The sequence below is a fragment of the Vigna unguiculata genome, chromosome 5 (assembly GCF_037176805.1).
Source record: "Vigna unguiculata cultivar grain cowpea cultivar isolate G323 ecotype 2 chromosome 5, ASM3717680v1, whole genome shotgun sequence".
Lineage (NCBI taxonomy): Eukaryota > Viridiplantae > Streptophyta > Magnoliopsida > Fabales > Fabaceae > Vigna > Vigna unguiculata.
This window is the reverse complement of record NC_140796.1, coordinates 17,344,853-17,365,107: the sequence shown is the minus strand read 5'-3', so window position 1 is coordinate 17,365,107 and position 20,255 is coordinate 17,344,853. Positions and strand designations below refer to the sequence as shown.

Below are 20,255 nucleotides of genomic sequence, written 5' to 3'. Positions count from 1 at the left end.
AATAAGTTAGATAGGTACATAAGCCCTTTAAGCTCAAAAGTTAATAATTTTGTAATTGAACCAAGTTATTAAGTGAACAAGATTATAAGTCGTTTGTAGTGCTTAGTCGAGTTGTATTCGATTGTTAATCTTTCCAGGCTCCTGGTCAGCCTAGTGATTGACACATGATTGGCCAATAATTTTGTTTAGTTTAGACATATCACTTGTGCCTTTTCATCATCTTAACCTCTTTCTTCATTAATGAAAGTTTTTCTTAGGTCATCTTGACTCTTTAGGGTTATGTCTAAACACCTTTTCACATTCCCTTTGTGACACGTGGCCACCTCGTATTGGAGAGTTTCAAATGTTGAGAAGACAGAACACTTAAGGGGAGATGAAAAGTTCAAAATAATTAGCTTTGTTTACTCATAAGCATATCTTCCCCTTCCCAAAAAAAGGTTTAATCTTTTGTTTACATACTTGGCATTCTTGCTCAGGATTTTCAAAGTCCATTCTTCCCCTACATTTTCTTTTTCGCCCTTAGGTACGTTTCTCATGTCTTTTCCTTCCCATTCCAATTCTCCAAATAAGCAATGACCATAGGGCCCTCTAGAGGTGATTGCGATTGGAGACTATAATTCTTCGAGTCATACTGACTCTATCTTTGAAGCATACCTCTCCTCCCCGTCTTCACAAAATGTAAAGTGGGGGATCTTTTGAAGTCCCTGAAGAGCCTCCCAAAAAGGGGCGAAGGGCAAAATTTACTCTAGTCAATGACATTGACTATTACTAGTTTATAGGGAAATGACTAGCTATGCTTCTGACTTCCACTCCACAACTTTAGTAGAGGATTTTGTTTCTTGTTTGATTATTTACCCCGAAGAATATGTTGAACATTTAGAATTTGAATATTGTTTTGTTAGTGATAAGTTATTCCACAAACATTTACATGTAATTCCTTATTCCAAGAAAGTTCCAACTCAAGTACAAACTTGCTCAAAATCTAAGGACCTAAAGTAAAATATCCAAACATAACCAAATTTCAATATATACTAACCAAGTTGAGATGATCATTTTTCTCACTTGATTGGTGAAAAAGCATAAGAAAAAGAAGAGGATAAAGAAATCTTTAAAGCAAATAGAAGTTGGAAGTTTACTCTCTTTAAAAATCTTATCGATTAGAATTGATCCGTAATTCCTCATATGAGATACGGTCAGATTTTGAAAGAGATAAGGAAGAAAATTAAAAAGAAATTAAAGAAAGTTTTAATTGTGTATGTGTGTTATGCACATAGATTGTCTTTCTAAAATAAATTTCTAATTTTAATGTAAAAGATCGCTAAATTAAAAAATAAAACATTTAATACTCTTAAATATCATAATATAAAAACTTATATCAATACATAATATACTCATAAACTAAAAAATCATAATTAATTTAGAAAAATTATTCTTTAATGATTCCATTTGGGATTTACTCTTTTTTTAATATATTTTAAATGAAAAATACTCATTTTGAATATATTTTTTCTTAAATTAAAAACCACGCATTAAATTAGAGAATAACAACCATTATACTTCAAAATCATATGATTATATTTAGAATTCTTTTTATTTTATTTTAGTCTATATTTTCTTACAAAATTCTAAGTTTTAAAAAGAAAGTATAAACTCTAAAACTAAAATGAGCCACAAGTCAACAAAGTTAGGCTATTTTTAAGTCAATCATCCAAGTATCGGTATTTTACTTCTTATCAATGTATTTGGACAAAGGATTTCAAAAATTTCAAGAAATTGAAATATATAGTATTTGAATTACTTACAATTAAATTCTCTTCATTTATTAAATAGTTTCTTTGGATGAAGTAATTAAAATATCTTAGATTTTATTTTCTTGTTTGGATAAAATCATTTAATTTTTATTTGAGTTAGCTCAAGTTATGATTCAGGACGACTCGTCAAGCCTTTTAGTTTGGGTCGACTCACGAAGATTCAAACTAGGTTAACTAGGCCAAGTAGCCCTGACCTTCAACCCAGACCGACTCGACTTGACTTTTGGCCCCAACCAACTCCACTTAACCTTTGACCCGAGCCAAATTGGCTCAATTTTTAGTTTGGGCTGGCTTGGCCCAAGCCGACTTAGCTCGTCCATCAGTTCGACTTGGCTCAATCTTCAGCCTGAGTTAACTCGACTCAACCTTTGGCCTAGACTAACTTGTTTCAACCTGACTTGAGCCGACTAAGCTCGACTTCAACCTTGGAGGACTGATTTTGAATTCGGCCCAGTTGGACCCATCTCAACTTCGACCAGGCTGACTCGACTTTGGCCTGGACTGACTTGGCTCGACTCTTGACTCGCGCTGACTTGGCTTGACCATTAGCCTAGGTCGACTAAGCTCGACCTTCGGCCCAATTGACTAGGCTCAACTTCGACTTGGGCCAACTTCGCTCGATATCGGCTCGGGCCAACTCGAGTCGATTTCAGCCAGGGATGACTCTGCTCAGCTTTGGCCCAGGATGACTTGACTTGACTTCGGCCTAGGACGACTTGACTCGACTTTTGATTCGGGCCAAATCGTCTCAACCTTCGGCATGGGCCAAAATCGGTTCGACCTTTGTCTCAAGCCGACTCTGTTGGATCGTTGTCTTGGGCTGACTCAGCTCACCCTTTAGCCTAGACCGACTTGTCCTGACTCTTCTAAACCTTTGGCTCGACCTTTGGGCCGAGCCGACTCGACTCTACCTTCGGCCTGAGCCGACTTGGCTCGACCATCATACTGGTCCAACTTCGCTTGACGTTCATCCTGAGCCAACTTGGCTCAACTCATGGTCTGGGTCTTCTTGACTCAACCTTCATGAGTGGAGTGATAATGGAGGGAAAATGAGTGAAATTTCAAATTTCTTGTAGTTTTGGGGGTATTTTAAATTCTTCTGTTTTGTTCATTTAAAATACCTTCCAAATTCCTTAAATTTGAATTTCTTTCTAATTACTTTATTAAAAAAAAAAGTCATTTTAGTGTAAAGAAATTTAAATCCTTCAAATAAATGAATTATCCTTCTAAATTACCTCCTCCAAACTCTTGAATCTTTATAGGGATGCTTACAAAATGTTAAGTCAATGTTACATCTTAATTCTCGTTACACTTTTTGTTTTTGCAATGATATAGAAACAAGCCAAACACGAGCATGGAAACTTAAAAAAAATGGACAACATAATACCTTGTAAAATTGAACAATGCACCAAAAGAGATAATAAAATAAAAATAACAAATAACTTTACCCTAAAATCACTTTAGAATATGCAATTTAAAATATAAAATTTGTATTTCAGAATATTAAAATGATTCAGAAATTATTTTTACAAAAAACAGTTAAATTATACAATAAAGAAATAAAATAAGAATTTTTTATATTTATTGGAGACAATCTGGAAATGATAAAATAAGAATTTTTATATTTATGGGAATGAAGGACAAAAATATGGAGATGAAAATAAGGAGGTAGAGAAAGAATTAGTCTTTTCTTAAAGGATTCCAATGTTCTTCTAAGTCCATGATTCTTCCACTATGAGGTCAAAATTCTTATAGATATCCTACAATGGGCAGCTTCTTTTTGCACCTCCATAATGTTTTCCTACACCTTCATATTCTTAAAAATTGTAATTTTTTCCTATTTTCATTTTGAGTTATAAAATATATAATCCCAAAATACACAACTAAAATAAAAAATTGTATTTTAAATTTTACATCTTATAATACAAAATAAAAAATAGACTCTAAATTCTGCAATTTGAAATATGAAATAAAAAATACATCTCAAAATGTATAATCTAAAATATAAAATTCATATTCTAAAATATGGAATTTAAAATATAAACTAAAAAATATATTTAAAAATATACAGTTCAAAATATAAACAAAATTTATATTTCCGAATCAGCAATCCTATGTAATATAAGAAAAAAATACACTTTAATTCGGTATGCGATTTTAAATATTAGATTAAATAAATAGTCCAGAAGATGCAGTGCTTGAATGAAAGATACTGTTTTTCATTCACAACTAGAAGTAGAATCGTACGTGCATACGCACGCATCGTGTTTTTTTTTTTTTTTTTAAATTTGGTTATTTTGAAAAAAAGATTTTTATATTTTATGTATAAATAAATTATTAGAAAAAAAATATTTTCAAGAGTTCAATAATTAATTTAATTATATGTTCCGATTAGATTGATTTAAGAGATATATTATTGATATAATTAGGTTAAATTAATTATTGTTTTATATTATGTTTTTTTAGTATATTTCATGATGAATCGGTGATAAAGTAGGATTTAATATGTATTTTTATTTGTTGTAATATATATTATTATTTAATGTTATTGTATATAAATGATTTATTTTGATTTAAATGATTTTAAATGATTGATTTGTTAATTTGAGTAAATGTAATTATTACATTTATTAAGTAAATATAATTTTGATATAATAACGAAGAATAAATTAGTTTGATGTATTATATTTAATTTTTTTAATTTTGGTTATATTTGTAATGTTATTGATTTATAAGTTTATTAATTGCTGCTAAATTTAAATTTGATGTCATTAGTACTAAATTTGATATATAATGTCATTAAGATTTTTATTGTTCATTGAACCTATTAGTAGATAATTTAAATTGTGTCAGAAACGTTATTTTTTGGTTTAAATTAATATCATTAAATTCGAAATAAAATATTGATAGGAATATGAAGAGATGGCAGCAAAAGGAATTATTGTTTGTCTTATCAACGTGTACATACTGATATTTTTGGAACATATTATTCTAAAAGGTTAGGACGTTTGGATTTGCAAGAGACGTTTCCTTTAGTTTGCTTAAAAGGAGGTTTGATGACTGTAGGTTTTTTTGTTTAGAAAAGAAGAAATAAAGCAGTCTTCCTCACGAGTTACAGTTCGACGATCGAATGTCTACCTCCAAGGCTTTTAGCTTCACCAATTTCTACTAGAACTCTGTCATGGTGATGGAACCCTTAGAGGTTGGTTTGTTTGCATGTTTGATTTTGTTCATGTTTTGTGTGTTTCATGTATACAATTAGTTTTTCGACGAAAGTTTTAATTTTTCTGTGATCCTTTGCTTCAACCATGTCCATTATATTTTGTACAGTTCTTATTTTTATGGATCGTTGTGGTTTTGTGTATGACAAGAGTGTCTAGAGTTTGAAGAAGGTTTTTATGAACAATGGGAGAAATCTCTACTGATGGGAACAAACTTTTTCAGTGATCCGAAAGGAAACGTGATCAACATAGAGTTTGAAGAAACTCTTCGTACTCAGAGACAGTTCTGTGCAGTTGAGCAGGTAATGTGGTTTTATGAGCTAAACGATGTATATTACATATGTAGTCTTTATTGTGGAGATCGATACTTTCGCATAAGGGTGTTCGATCGGGACTGGAATGAAGTTGTGTATCCTGGTAGAAGAAACAATGGTCTTGCATGAAGAGATGGCAGCAAAAGGAATTAATGTTTGTCTTATCAACGTGTACATACTGATATTTTTGGAACATATTATTCTAAAAGGTCAGGACGTTTGGATTTGCAAGAGACGTTTCCTTTAGTTTGCTTAAAAGGAGGTTTGATGACTGTAGGTTTTTTTGTTTAGAAACGAAGAAATAAAGCAGTCTTCCTCACGAGTTACAGTTCGACGATCGAATGTCTACCTCCAAGGCTTTTAGCTTCACCAATTTCTACTAGAACTCTGTCATGGTGATGGAACCCTTAGAGGTTGGTTTGTTTGCATGTTTGATTTTGTTCATGTTTTGTGTGTTTCATGTATACAATTAGTTTTTCGACGAAAGTTTTAATTTTTCTGTGATCCTTTGCTTCAACCATGTCCATTATATTTTGTACAGTTCTTATTTTTATGGATCGTTGTGGTTTTGTGTATGACAAAAGTGTCTAGAGTTTGAAGAAGGTTTTTATGAACAATGGGAGAAATCTCTACTGATGGGGACAAACTTTTTCAGTGATCCGAAAGGAAACGTGATCAACATAGAGTTTGAAGAAACTCTTCGTACTCAGAGACAGTTCTGTGCAGTTGAGCAGGTAATGTGGTTTTATGAGCTAAACGATGTATATTACGTATGTAGTCTTTATTGTGGAGATCGATACTTTCGCATAAGGGTGTTCGATCGGGACTGGAATGAAGTTGTGTATCCTGGTAGAAGAAACAATGGTCTTGCACGTGACCCTTTGTCCTCAGTCAGATTTTTCCAAGCATTTAGGGTGCAGTTCATTCCAAACACGGTATGGAACTTTAGTCCATTTTTTTAATTTGTAGTTATTTTTACTAATATAGGGTTTATGTTGATTGTTGTGATAGTTGTTGATAATCTTGCCCGATTACTTCCAAATGTTCTGTGAGCACAAAATTTCGTTTAACGATCTGGTGAAGTTGTATGATCCTTTGACAAAAAACAAGTTTGAAATATACGTGGACACAGATGAGGGTGGAAGGATGGTATTATTTTGTTTTTGTTAGTATGTTGCATACTATGGGTTCGTTTCTCCTTGTTTCCTACATTTAAATTATGTAGCAAACAATATCTTTATTTACATGATCTTCTCAGCAGAAGGAGTTGAAATAGATTATAAGAGAGATTTTGGCAATGCTTGCCGTAGCAAAGTTGAAGTTGGTTCTGTTGATTGTGAGAAAATATTAAGTCCTTATGATGTTCAATCATCTTCTTTGGTATGGTTTATAGTTATAGTTATGTGTTTATAATTTTGGTTTATATTTATGTTGTTAACACATTTTCTTTCAATGTAGTATCTGGATGTGAAGTTTGTGAAAGAAGGCTTGGTGAAGGGGAGAAAAAATTATGTTCTAACAAATGGCCAATCACAATACTAGAACTACAAGATTCGATGGACAGGTAGGAGTTCATTTGAGTGTTATCTGACATGTGGTTGGAAGAAATTCTGTAAGGAGAATGGGTTGGTTGTTGGTGATCGTATTCGATTTATGGTGTAGACTGACGAAACCAACGTTATACAAATTCTGAAGATTTAGCATGTATAAGTGTTTGTTGTTATTTTGGTGTGTAAAACGAATGTATGAGACCTATGAACAATATCTTTGTATTTGGTTTTCTTTATTTCCACTTGTCTAATATTTTGTATGTCAACATTAATGTTTTTTTGTATGTTGGCATGTATGTTTGTCTAATATTTTGTATGTCAACATTAATGTGTTTTGGTATGTTGGCATGTATGTTTATGAAGACCTGAATATTTACTATTAAATGGAGTATGTCTTGTAATTATGTGTACTATTTCTGATTGGTGTATGTTAAATAATTTCATTTTAGTACTTTAAATTTTTTTAATTAGATTATTAGAGTAAACAAAAGATTTAATAAATAAAAAATATATATTACCAAATTTAAATTCTGAATGGGTAGATTATTTGAATATCCAATAACTTTGAATAAGTTAAAATGATATATTACCAAATTTTGCATTATATGAAACGTAGTGCAACAAAAATCAAAAGTTAATAACCTCATTCTTAATAGCAATTGATAAATAAAATTGGTAATTTATATAATTATGATTACGTAAGAATCTATCCAAGTTACATAAAATATAAGTATTTCAGTTCGCAAATATTATTTACTAAAAAAAATTAAATTAATTTAATAATGTTAGTTATAAAAATTAATAATTGAATGTGTACGTTTAAGATTGAGTATAATGTTATACTATTATAAAAACCATAATAATTTCAAGATAATAATATTAGTTAAAATTATTATACAAAACTCAATTGAAAAACTAATTGGAAAGGTCATTATTTGATGTAGTTAATATAGGTTAGGATAGTCAGAATTATAATACCTTCTTAATATATGAAAATGGATCACCATTTGTAGAGCTTATAACAGTAATAATGCCAAATATGTGGGAGGTGCGCTAGAGAATGATGGTGGTTTCGTTAGTAAATACTAAGTATTAATTGGGCTAGTTATAGGTTTGAAAGTTTTGGTTGACCTGAAAAAATTAATAACGTCACAGTTGTGATAGGTCCATTGCATAATTATGGTGGTGTGTTTAGTAAAAATATTCAGTATCAATTGAGCTAAATATAGGTTTCAAAAGTCATTATTTTGATAACTAACTATTATACGAACGTACATCAGGACCTTTTTGACCTTATTGTGGTAGGTGTACCAAATAATTATGTTGGTGTCAATAATAACTAATAACATCAGTTTGTTGAATCTCTGCATATTATTAAATGTTGTTCTGTTTTTGGTGTATGGTAGATTCGAATTTTAATGCATCTTGCCAAATAAGCATTTCTTAAAGCAATATAATGGTAAATTAAAATATGATAAAACAACGTATATGATGACACCAGGAAACCATTTACTTGGATCTCCATCTTTTCCTGTAATGCATTCTAACACAAGCTCAAAAAAGGACACCAAGACAACATATGAATGCACCACAATGAACCATTCATATTTTTATAAGTAGTCTCTGACAGGTATTTTTCAGAAAATACAGGCACACAAGTATGTTAACATACAATGCAGTTATACATTGTTAAAAACTTCTTTGAAAACAACATTTGTGGTAGTAGTCAAAGGCTTATTTTCATTGTCATGGATTAAAATCTTTAATCCTGACTTGCTTTTAACTCTAGAAGCTGCAACATATAATTGACCATGACTAAAAACTGGTGTTGACAAACACAGCCCAACATAATCTAAAGATTGTCATTGAGATTTGTTAATGGTCATAGCATAAGACAACATGATGGGGAATTGTCTTCTAATAAGCTTGAATGGCCAAGGGGACTGGGATGGTGACATGGACATACATGGAATGTAAATCTGTGTTCCTTTTGATTTTCCAGTAATAATCTTTGCACTAATTACATGGTTTGCATGTTTAGTCACTATTAATCTGCTACCATTACACAAACCTTGAGATTGATCCAAATTTCTTGAAAGCATAATTGGAGCACCAACCTTTAGTTTGATACTATGGTTTGGTAATCCAGATGTTCTTAAAGAATTTAGAAATTCGTAATACCATCGTATGCTTCAACTTTTGTTGGCTCAGATGTATCTATGCAATCAAAGCTTCGGTATTCTTTATGTTCATCTGAAATACATGAATCAGATTAAGTTCATAGATCTTAGTGATTATTCAGTAAATTGTTAATTATGAATAATGCCTGACCTGAAATTTATTCCAAAACAGATTGATTGATTTTATCAACTATTTCAATTCGACTGGCTAGAATAGCTCTTGATATGAGGAATTCTTCATCTTTGTATTTTTGCATTAATCTTGGATATGTGCTATTGACAATGGCTTGGATAGGATTATTATATTCTGATATTAGTAATTTTGATGGGATTTCTATATCAATTAATCCATCGTTTGGTTCATTCAATGAACCATCGCCAATTTTTATTATCCAGGAAGAAAACTCTTCAATTTCAGCAATAGTAGACTACTGTAATCCATTTCGTAACAGTCGCATGTTCTTTGTCAAATTCATAATCTGGCAATGATCCCACAGATAAGATGAGTTGATAATAGCATGAACAATATCAGATCTGCTTCCCCGTGGAGTAACATGAAGTATTTGTCTAAAATCTTCTTCAAAAACTACTACTTTGCCATCAAAAACTGAATTAGATTTGTTCTTTTCTCTCATGATGTCTTTTAAAGTTCGATCACATGCTTCAAAACAATACTTGTGTGCCATTGGTGCTTCATCCCAAATTATTAGGTTTGCCAATTTCATCAGGTCTGATAGTTCACTACCCTTTGTAATGTTGCAGACAAAGTGCTCTAGTGTAGGAACTAAAATCTTGAATTTAGAATGAGTTTTCCTACCTCCATGCAATAATAAAGAAGCTATGCCACTTGATGAAACTGTCAAGACTATTTTTCCTTCAGATTGAAGAGCAGAAGATAAGGTTATCCACATAAAATTTTTTCCGGTTCCTCCATAACCATATAAAAAGAACATCCCCCCTTGTTCATGATGGACATCATCTATAATCTTTTCAAAATATGTATTTGCTCATCTGCAATTCATTATAAATTATTAAGTTATATTTTAATGTCATGATGAATAATGCATGTATAAAAGAACACAAACCTGTCATACGGTTAAAGTTAGATTCAAATATATGTAGCTCATCATCCTTGTTGTAATTAAGTTCTGCATATACCAATCTATTTCCATAATAATTTACCACAAAATCATTGGGATAAGGCATAGACGACCATTCCTTTAATGTTCTCCTGTTATTCTACAAGAGCTTCTCAATCTCTATCAAGGTCAAATTTTGAAGAGTTTCAATATTGAGATTGAGTTCTACAACAGAAAAATTCAGTTAATATACTTGAAACATGAAACATAGATTTTATATGGTTTAATTGATTATACCTTAATTTGTAGCAATAATCCTTTCGTTGTATAATATTCCATCAGATAGCCATTCCCATGTTTTACTCCACAACTCTTCAGGTTTTAAAACACTATTTGACATGAGGATAGCTACAAATAATTTCCTTAAGAAGTGTCTCGATCCCCAATCTTTGGCTTCCTTACTAGCATTGACATATTCGGTATCCTTTGCTAAAAATCCACAAGCTTCACACGCTTTTCTAAATGTAATGTATGTTATGTTGTCAACAGTTCGAAGATCTACATATGATTATGGACCTTTTATTACTGTTAACATTCTCCTTAAGTAGAAAAGTTCACCAGTTGCTGGGGGAACCCAGATAAGTCTTCCAATGGTGTTGCCCTTTCATCAATATCATCATCATCCTTGAAGTACACTGATTGTTCACTAGGCAAATGAAAAAATAGTCGTTCTACAGCTGGATTTCTTCCATGAATATGAAATGAAAATATTCTCCAACATGCTTCACATGGTGAAATATATCTACAATCAATATGCTGTTTGATTTCATCTATTGCAAGTTAAGGTACATTCTCATCATTGCCATTGGAAACTATAACAACTGTAATTCTATCATATCTTTTATTGATGTACTTAAATAAGTACTTGATAGAATGGGAATGATTACACCATTCAACATTCACATGAGCTTGATATTTGAGCAATATTGTAGGATTGAAAGGGACAACAAAACGATTATCTAGTTCTATGTCATTCTTGACAATAGTGATTCTGTTGCTTCTTCGTCGATAATGAGGAAAACCATCTTTTGTAATTGCGGTAGTATTTTGGAATTTCTTTGGATAAAATCTGGAACATGAGCCATTCTTCATGCATGGAGATGATATATTAGCTAATCCACATGGTCTGTATATCGTATGTTCTTTGACACATGCATACAATTGTGGCTCCTTTTTGGCACATGGTACATTAGCTGAAATGACCTTATCTATATCCAATGTTGTTGGATATTTGCTAGAAGGATGCAAGAATATTAGCAAATGAGCATGTGGTAAACCACGTTTCTGGAATTCAATACCATACATGTTTGTCAAAAATAAATTAAGAATTACGTTATTAGAAAAAAAGAATAATTGAAATTTTTACATTCAGTCATAAAAATATTAATACTTACATGCTATTACTCTGCCCAATATATGCTTTTTTGTTAGATCTGATAGCAACTCATCAAATTTGATTCTAAATACTCTTGCAATAATATATGGCCGGTCTGAAGGACTTAACTTTGAAGTCTTTAATATTCGAGAAATCTGTGGCCATTTCGGTTTGCAGGTAAAAGTTACAAATAGATCTCAGAATCCTACATGACCACATATTGCCATTCCGTCAAAATATAATTGATCCATAAATCTTCTACCACCAACAAAGCTTGATGGAAGCACAAATCATTTTCCTTTTTCAGAGGCATCAGTTTGGATTTCATTACTTGGTTGACAATGGTTATTATACTTATCAACCCTCAGCTTGGATTGATTGTTTCTGATGAATGATAATCTCTCAGACTCAATCATTGTGTATCCATCAATAACAAATTGTTTGAACAATCTTCTAGATCTAAGAATAGTCATTGCCTCACAATCTCGAGTTTGAATTCTAAAACAAAACCATTTTCTGATTGTTAATCGATTACGTTTTGATGCCAAAGAATCGCGATGACTAATATCATGCATATAACCATCTTCACCATATGGAAACAATAGAGGATATTGATAACCCAAATAACCTGTGTGTAATTCGTTTATTCTTTGGAGCTTTCCTGTTCCGCTTTCCATAATAATATCTCTAGGAGAAGCGCTATCAACATCGCCTACGATAAATGCAGCTACTTCTAAAACCATTGGCATGTTGTATATTCGTCAATATTTTTGCCTATCTGCTATAAGTCTTAATTTGAGATCATGAAATGGTTGTTCTGCATATCGATCCCTTGCCATTCTGAAAGATTTGACAAGCACATTGTACTTATCCAGCATCTCAGTTAGTGTTCTAACAATTTCAACATCAATATCATTATGGTTCCTACATCGACATTGAATTTCAAATTAAAACAATAGCCTCATCATATAATATAATCTGGAACCATAATAGTAGTTTACCTCAAAGATTAAATTCTATTGTATATCTCGTTATCAGTATCATATATGTATAGCTGAGCAAACTTTGGCTGTTTTCCAAGTGGCAGCAGAAGACTACCAATTCGATGACATGATTGGCCATGAACTCTTAAATTTGGTAGTTCACGTCCATTGTTATATTTATTGTCAATTTTTGCTCCAAGAGATGTGAATGCAAACATCATGTTGTATGTAAGACACACAAAAATTAATTAATTAAATAAGTAATTAATGAATAAATGCGGGTAGGAAGAGCCTTTATGGCATTAAATGTTGATTGATGTGATGTGGAAAAGTACTAGCTCAATTGGTTGAGAGTACTTGGTTGTGTGAGAGGGCTTGGGTTCAAGTCCTAGGTATGCCATTTATATGTTGTTTGATTATTTAAATTTTAATATTATGCATGATCATGTTGTGTGATAATAAGATTATAGAATTAGAATAGTTATAACTAAATGTGAATTGACATAATGGTGGTGCTTTGGCCTTATGGGTGGAAGGTCACGGGTTCAAACCTTGATAGACAGAAATTAACCTTTGGGAGAAGGCTTGAGGAGAAGCATCCTTTTCTTCTTAATTTTAGTCAAGAACTCCAGGTTAGGGGTGTTGAGTTTATTTGTACGAATTTTGTATGTGTGTCTACGTTTTATACTCATTTGTGAATGGAATGTGGAGTGCAAAGCCTTTTTGGTGTGAAATCATAATTGGATGAGGGTTTTGGTAATGCTATTTTGATTTATGGCCAAATCATGCATTTTGAGGTTCCGAACGTGTTTACAATGTTTTTAGAGTTTGATTAATGAAACAGATCTAATGAAAATGATTGCATTGTAAATTTGGCATTGTTTTGGTGTCTTTGGTGCATGAGCAGTGGCAAAACTCTGCAAGTTTCGCCCAAGCGACTCCCTGTCACCTAGGCAAGAGTTGTAGGAATTCATTCAGGATTTAGGCTCAAGCATTTCGCTCAGGCGACCAAGCTTGGGGTTGAGCAAACCGAAGTCTCGCTCAGGCGAGAGTGGCTCGCCTAAGCGAGGTCGCGATGAGTTCTGTGTGTGATTGATCGCGAATCCTCATCCAGGCGAGGAGCTGAGGGTTTGGGCGAACTAAGGTCTCGCCTAAGCGAGAAATCGTGATAGATGTTAGTGTGTTGCTTGAGTAGTAGCTCAGGCGAGAAAGATTTGGGTGGTTGAGCGAATGGGGTCTCGCTCAGGCGAGATGGGCTCGCCTAAGCGAGACAAGGTGATGCAGCCACTATTTCATGCTCGCTCAGGTGAGGTGGACTAGCCTAAACGAGGCTGATGGATTAGCTTGGGCAAGAGTCCCTGGCTTAAGCGAGTTGCTGCGAATTGTTATGTTTGTGTATGCTTTATGAGCTGAATTGTTTACTTTTTTTCCTAATTATGGGAAGGTATATGCATGTGTTTGTGGTGTTTAGACTTAATGGACTAAGTCCATAGGATTCTGGGATGTGCTTGGAATGGGTCGCGAACGAGGAGTTCGTGATGGGTGGACCGCATGCGGAACGTGAATAGTTAGTTCACCGGAGGTACTCTTGTTGGGATGAATGAGCGAGGGAGTTCATTTCATGCTCAACTTGGGAATGCTATGAGCGTGGGAGTTCATAGTAGGAAAGGCGGTTATGCGGTCCAGGTCTGAGCGAGAAGTTCAGATGACGGGCTAGGGAGTCCATGAAGCAAGACTACAAGCGGGATAGGCTTGTAGGTTGGACCACGAGCGAGGAGGGTCATGGAAGCACATGAAGTCCCAGATTTAGAGTACATGCATGAACTCATATTGGTTATGAGTGGGGGAAAGAGGGTATTTTAGAAAATAAACAATTGGATACTTATGTTTGGGATGGGAATTTAATTTCATATTTATTTATGTTTATGTGCATAACTCACCCTATCTGTTTGTGTGTGGCGATGATCAGGTAATTTATTATCTGGGAGCAGATGATATTTCAGGTGAACCGGGAGGCGCTTAGTGGCAGAGAGTGGGCTTAGTGCACGAGGGGGCTCAGTGCACGAGGGGGGATTTTATAACTGTTTTTGGTTTATTTTATATGTAATTTGATTACAGTTTTTACGGTTTTGAATAATAACATTAAAGTTGTACAAATGGTTTTTTTTTATAATTTATAGACCATAAATGTATAAAGTTTTAAATTTCCCATGTTTTTGGGAAATTGACTATTTAATAAATGAGGAATTTTATCCTGCCTGTTTATTTTATTATATTTGAATTTATGTTAAGTAATATCCTACCGAGATGTTGAAATTGGTATCAGAGCAAAAGTTTTTAAAATATTTTAAAAATATTTTGGGGCTTTTGGGGAGTTAGCTTACCGTTTGATTGTGTGTGTGATTTAGTTGCATGTTGGTAAGATATGAGTGGCTTTGTTTAACCAAGTGAATTGATTTTAACAGCTGACATGTGGAGTATTCAGGTTATGACTGCTAATAGGAGGAGAAGGAGTGAGAATGGTGTTGATGACATCGCGGAGGCTATTCATCGGATGGTGGATGCGATGCAGCCACCCGTAGCAGTGCAGCCTAGAATAGCGATTGCACCAGTTAGGGTGCCAACGGTGGAGGATTGCACCTTATTGAGTTTATATTATCATAGATGATTGCAAAAATATATTACAGTAATTGTTTTTAGAAGCCTTATCTTTCTTTGTGATTGATGAATTCGTAGTTCATATCATACTCTTCATGATTGTCCGCAAAATAAGTATTAATCTAATACAATTGTACTCATACTGAAATAATTATAGTATTTGACAAAGTATATCAATATTCATTTCCTTATTATAACTTATTTTTACCTTGTACATGGGAATTACATGAATCTGACTTATCTCGGTCTAACTCTAGTTCATCATTATCTTCCAACTGCACTGATTGAGTTGGCATATTGGAATCATTGGTTGTTGTGACTATATTAATAGTGCCTTCAAACATCCGAAGAAGATTTTGTTACTTTCTTTTGCTTCCAACAATATCTCTTTGCTCATTCACGAAAGTAGGCTATGGACCTTTGATTGGTAATTCCTTATGAGACCTTTCTTCATTCAGAAAATAACTTGTTACATCAGCTAATGGTGTACAATTTCTTCTTTTCTTTTCAGGGTGCTTATGTTGTATGCATGTAGCATTCATCCTCTTTTGTTGGATTATTTGTTTCCTTTTTAGTCTTGCACTTGTACTGGACTTGGTATTTTCATTATCCATTCTAAGAGATAAAACAATACATAAAAAACATTAACACAACAATATAACATTTGCAATAATCTGTAAACGTTATGCAGAGGTATTGCAATAGGTATTAAATCTTTTAGATGAACATCCTAGAAAACACTTGCACATGAAATTAAAAAATCATCCACCAGCCAAATAATACTCTTCATTGCTTAAGTATAAAATTTGTCTGCTCTAATTCATTAGTTGCCTCACAAATCTGGTCTTGTACCATATTTTGATATTTCCTTTACAAAATTCTTCACCAGATTACCATTACTCATATTTGTTGTGTATATGTTACTGGATGGAACAATCCAACAATTTTTACCGCCAAAAATAAAACTTGTGTAAACTAATATTAGTACGCAAGATATAATTATGGTTATTAAATGGATGTCTTTTCACCTTAACATGTCTTATCTGTCACTTACCCTACATTTTCAATTTATTATATTATATATGACATTGTTAATAACACAATCAAATATTAGGTTCAATACTTTTCTTATGAGAGAAACCCATCAACAACTTCTCCGTAATAGTACATTCCATACTTCATTATAAACTTTAAATGTTCAACAGTAGTATTAGTTTTAAATGCATGTCCTCTCAATCAATATGGATGTCCTTTCAAGAAATCCTAAAACATCCCATCGAAACCAAAAAGTGTCTTAAGTTCTAAGTATTTGAATTTTCGCCCGTGTGTTGTATTATTATATTTCATGGATGTCTTCTTTATTGACACAATATATTGAATTATAAATATCAATGTATTATTATAGTTGTAATAAAAAACTCTATTTTGGGGCACTTATTCATTGTCAATATTATGATAGTATCGTTATTATGCTGCATAGTAATGTCAATTAATGGTAGTATTCATTAATATTAGTTTAATAAAGCAAATGTTTATTATAAGCCATAAACGAAAAAGTGTAGTAGTCATTATATATTTTTTTCATCTAAAGTCATTACTAAATATTACTTCAAAACAGATAGCACTAATTTCATAATTTAATAATATTGTTACTTGTAAAAAATGAAAAGATCTAAATTATAATAATAACAATCACCTTATATTAGCATTCTTCGAAATTGTCTTCTACAATTTTGCACACCCAAAACTATTAATGGTGTTTCAGAACATTCATAATTAGAATTTCTCAAAACAGGACCAAAAATGAGTTACCATAGAACTTACAATATGGTTCACAAAGATAAAAAGGTTTTCAAAAACATTTGAACAAATTTTTCCTGGCCACATTAATACATTTATAATTTCTCCTTTTTGATACTCTTAATTGGCTTTGCAGTCTTTGTAGCTGATAACTGAGCTAAAGGAATGTCCTCCAGAAAATCGAACTCCATGATACTTGATGGAATGTCTTGAACATCATCAATGCTAGCACAAACATCTTTAGTAGGCATCATACAAAAAACTATATCAGGTTCATCATCAGTAATGGAAGAAAGGCACATTTGCAATGATGAACATTAATCATGTTACAGATTGAAGGCATCAGTTATATTACTATGCTAACTGAACTAAAATTATACTTACCAATGAACTATCAGTATCAGTTGTTAAGTCACATGTAGCATTACTAATACATTCAGCAAGTTCAAACATTGTATAACATTTTATCTCACAACCAATATGGCCAAATTTGAAATACTTACTAAAGAAGTCCCGCTAGAAGTTGGTAAATCACAAACACTGGCATTGCTACATTCACCAATAACCATTTCCTGCATAATTGATTTGCTATTAAAATTTAAAAACATAAACTATCATTGTTCTCATTAATAAACAAAATCAAATTGAAATATACTCATTGAGGAATTGCAAATATCAGGAACTATGTCAGATGGACCACTAACCATACATTCACCAACTTGGCTTGCCTGCAAAGTGTTATAAACAAAATCAATTAGTAATAAATCTATGATTCATATTTCAGGTTATGACTACAAAAAATTCCATTACTACCTCCTCCTGTCCAAGTAGTGCTTTAACGTGATCAATAATTTCCACGTCAGTAGAAACTCTCATAACTAAAGTAGGTCAGTTCTTTCTTTGTAGCTTAACCTTAAAAGTCCAAGTACATCCTAAAATAACATCTAGATCCTTTGGAAAACACTTCAGATCGTCTTCACCATGCTAATATAAACCAAGTACAACGAAATAAAATATTACTAAGTTGTTTACAATAATCTTTTTCTCTAAAATAAGTTAAGTTCTAAAAGTTCATCATTTCTTCTACCTTGATCATTTTCTTTCTCAAATCAGCAACAGATACACCAATTAAATTCATGCAATCTTGGTCCCAAAGCATGAAATTCGCCACCTTTTTCCCATCAGTGACTTGAATTTCGAGCTTGTATCTACAAAAGTCATTAAAATTAGAATTAACACTATCACATAAGGCTTAACATATAAATTTAACATTTACTAACCTGATTCTTGGATAATCGTTAAAAGCATCACAACTAAGACACTTAAAAGAACTAACTTCATGAGTTCTTTTCTTACATACGTTACACACCAAATAATTTCATCCATCATTTCCTAAGTTAAATTTAAGTGTACGTGCAACAGTTACACAGGAAATCTCCTATATCAATAAAAAAAAACGTAAATAATATGATGAACAATTAGAAAATGAACTTAAAAGAAATTTACAAAGATGAGAACTACCTATAATACAATGATAATCTCTGAAACACTTTTAACAATAGTTTTATACATAAACCTATCAACATGAATAATCTGCGAAGAGCCACTATACTGACTTCCTTTCTCAAAACTTTCACTGTCAGAGGTTCTACACATTACACATTAGTTAATGTTTATGAAAACAACTTTTAATGAATAATAGATGGCTAACATATAAACATACTCTGCAAATTGCTTCTTAAAATCAATCAGCTTAGGTATGTCATCGCCCATTATCAGTTTCGAACCATTCCAAGAATTAGACAGTGACACTGGCCATGGACTTATACAAATTAATTACATTAGATTAAATAATAATGATAATCTAAAAATAGTAATGACATTATTCAAACCTGATGCAGCCTTTATCTTGGCCTGAGTAAGAATAATAGCAGGATTACATGTTTCACTACGTGTCCTCCAATAAGTCAATAATTTCTCGCAATATGAATCACACAATGTGCAACAGATTATAGCACCACTGCATTAATGAGATAACAACACCACATTACAAAATTGTAATCAAATAATTAAAACACTACTATAAATATAAAAGACCGTACATAATGAAACCAACCTCAAATCTTTGAGGTCAAAGACAACATTTTTTGAATGTACTTTCTCCTCTACATTGTCCACCACACCAATGACATCTAACATGCAAAAAATTAAAAGAATCAACAAAAATACAAAATATAGGACACATACATGAGGATACAACAATAAACTTACCAACCAACAAATCAGTACAATACATTCCATCAATGATATCCTTTATACTTTTGAACTTTCAAAGCTTTCTAGGTATGCTTGCAATGGGTTGTGGTCGTATAGACGTTGCTCCTATAAACAACTTAAATGGATGCTCACAAACTCTATATTGAGCTCTGTTCTTCAACAGTTTAAAGTTATGCATTATGTAACTTTCACCCTCGTTTAGCTTGTCTTCCCAAACACCCATATCTTCCTTCTAATCATTGCAACAATAAGATCACCTTGAAGAACAAATTAACATATATATGGTTAAATATAGTTGTCATCTTATAAAATAAAATATAGAACATTCTAAAATATGGTACTTTACATTACCTTTTGATCCATCAGAACCATTTCCATACTTCGTTTGGAATCCCATGACTCAACATACCACAAATCTACAATTCTGACAGCAAGTTTCAAGGTTTCTCTTCTTCCATCAATATCCTTGATCATATCAAATTTTTTTGCCATCTAATACATGACAATAAAATTGGTGTTAAGTTTTAACCAACGACACAACGACTTCAAATAAATAAACGAAAAATAAAGAAAACACAAAATCAAGCTACAAATCATCTTCAACAAAATAAAGCGCAAAAAAATAAATAAAAACTTTCATCAACAAATAATGTGCATACACCTGAAAAAGACTTTCAATAAGTACTAAACAAAAGGAACACAATAATGAACAAATAAAAATACTACAAAAAACAAAAAAAAACTTCTTTTCAACAACAACATCTGAACGTCTTCTAAAAACGTTGAACAAATAATAACTGAAAAAAAGGAAAATTCTATAAACGTCTTTGAAAAGATACTACAGCAAGGGTAAAACAAGTTAAACTAAAAAAGAAGGTATAAAAACAAAACCTTTCATGATCGACAACATGCAAAAAGGTTCAACATAACAATAACAAACGATGACG

At 32.3% G+C, this 20,255-nt stretch overlaps 1 protein-coding gene across 1 annotated transcript; it reads right to left on the bottom strand.

The window, feature by feature from the left end:
* Positions 1–17,126: 17,126 nt before the first annotated feature.
* Positions 17,127–19,800, bottom strand: LOC146886162 (uncharacterized). Its single transcript, XM_085673316.1, has 11 exons — positions 19,660–19,800; positions 19,441–19,540; positions 19,148–19,223; positions 18,924–19,051; positions 18,755–18,842; positions 18,608–18,679; positions 18,119–18,239; positions 17,736–17,759; positions 17,535–17,603; positions 17,416–17,422; positions 17,127–17,269 (listed from the first exon to the last, which is right to left on the bottom strand). The coding sequence occupies exons 1-11, from the start codon at positions 19,798–19,800 to the stop codon at positions 17,127–17,129; spliced, it is 969 nt and encodes a 322-aa protein (XP_085529442.1).
* Between the last annotated feature and the right edge of the window lie 455 nt (positions 19,801–20,255).

Excerpts from the sequence above, each read along its gene's own strand:
- LOC146886162 (XM_085673316.1), bottom strand. The coding sequence starts at position 19,800 with ATGGCAAAAAAATTTGATATGATCAAGGATATTGATGGAAGAAGAGAA. Across the intron at positions 19,224-19,440 it reads CAGAGCTCAATATAGAGTTT|ATGTCATTGGTGTGGTGGAC; the intron begins GTGAGCATCCAT and ends TTTGCATGTTAG. Across the intron at positions 18,843-18,923 it reads CAAGATAAAGGCTGCATCAG|TGTCACTGTCTAATTCTTGG; the intron begins GTTTGAATAATG and ends GTCCATGGCCAG.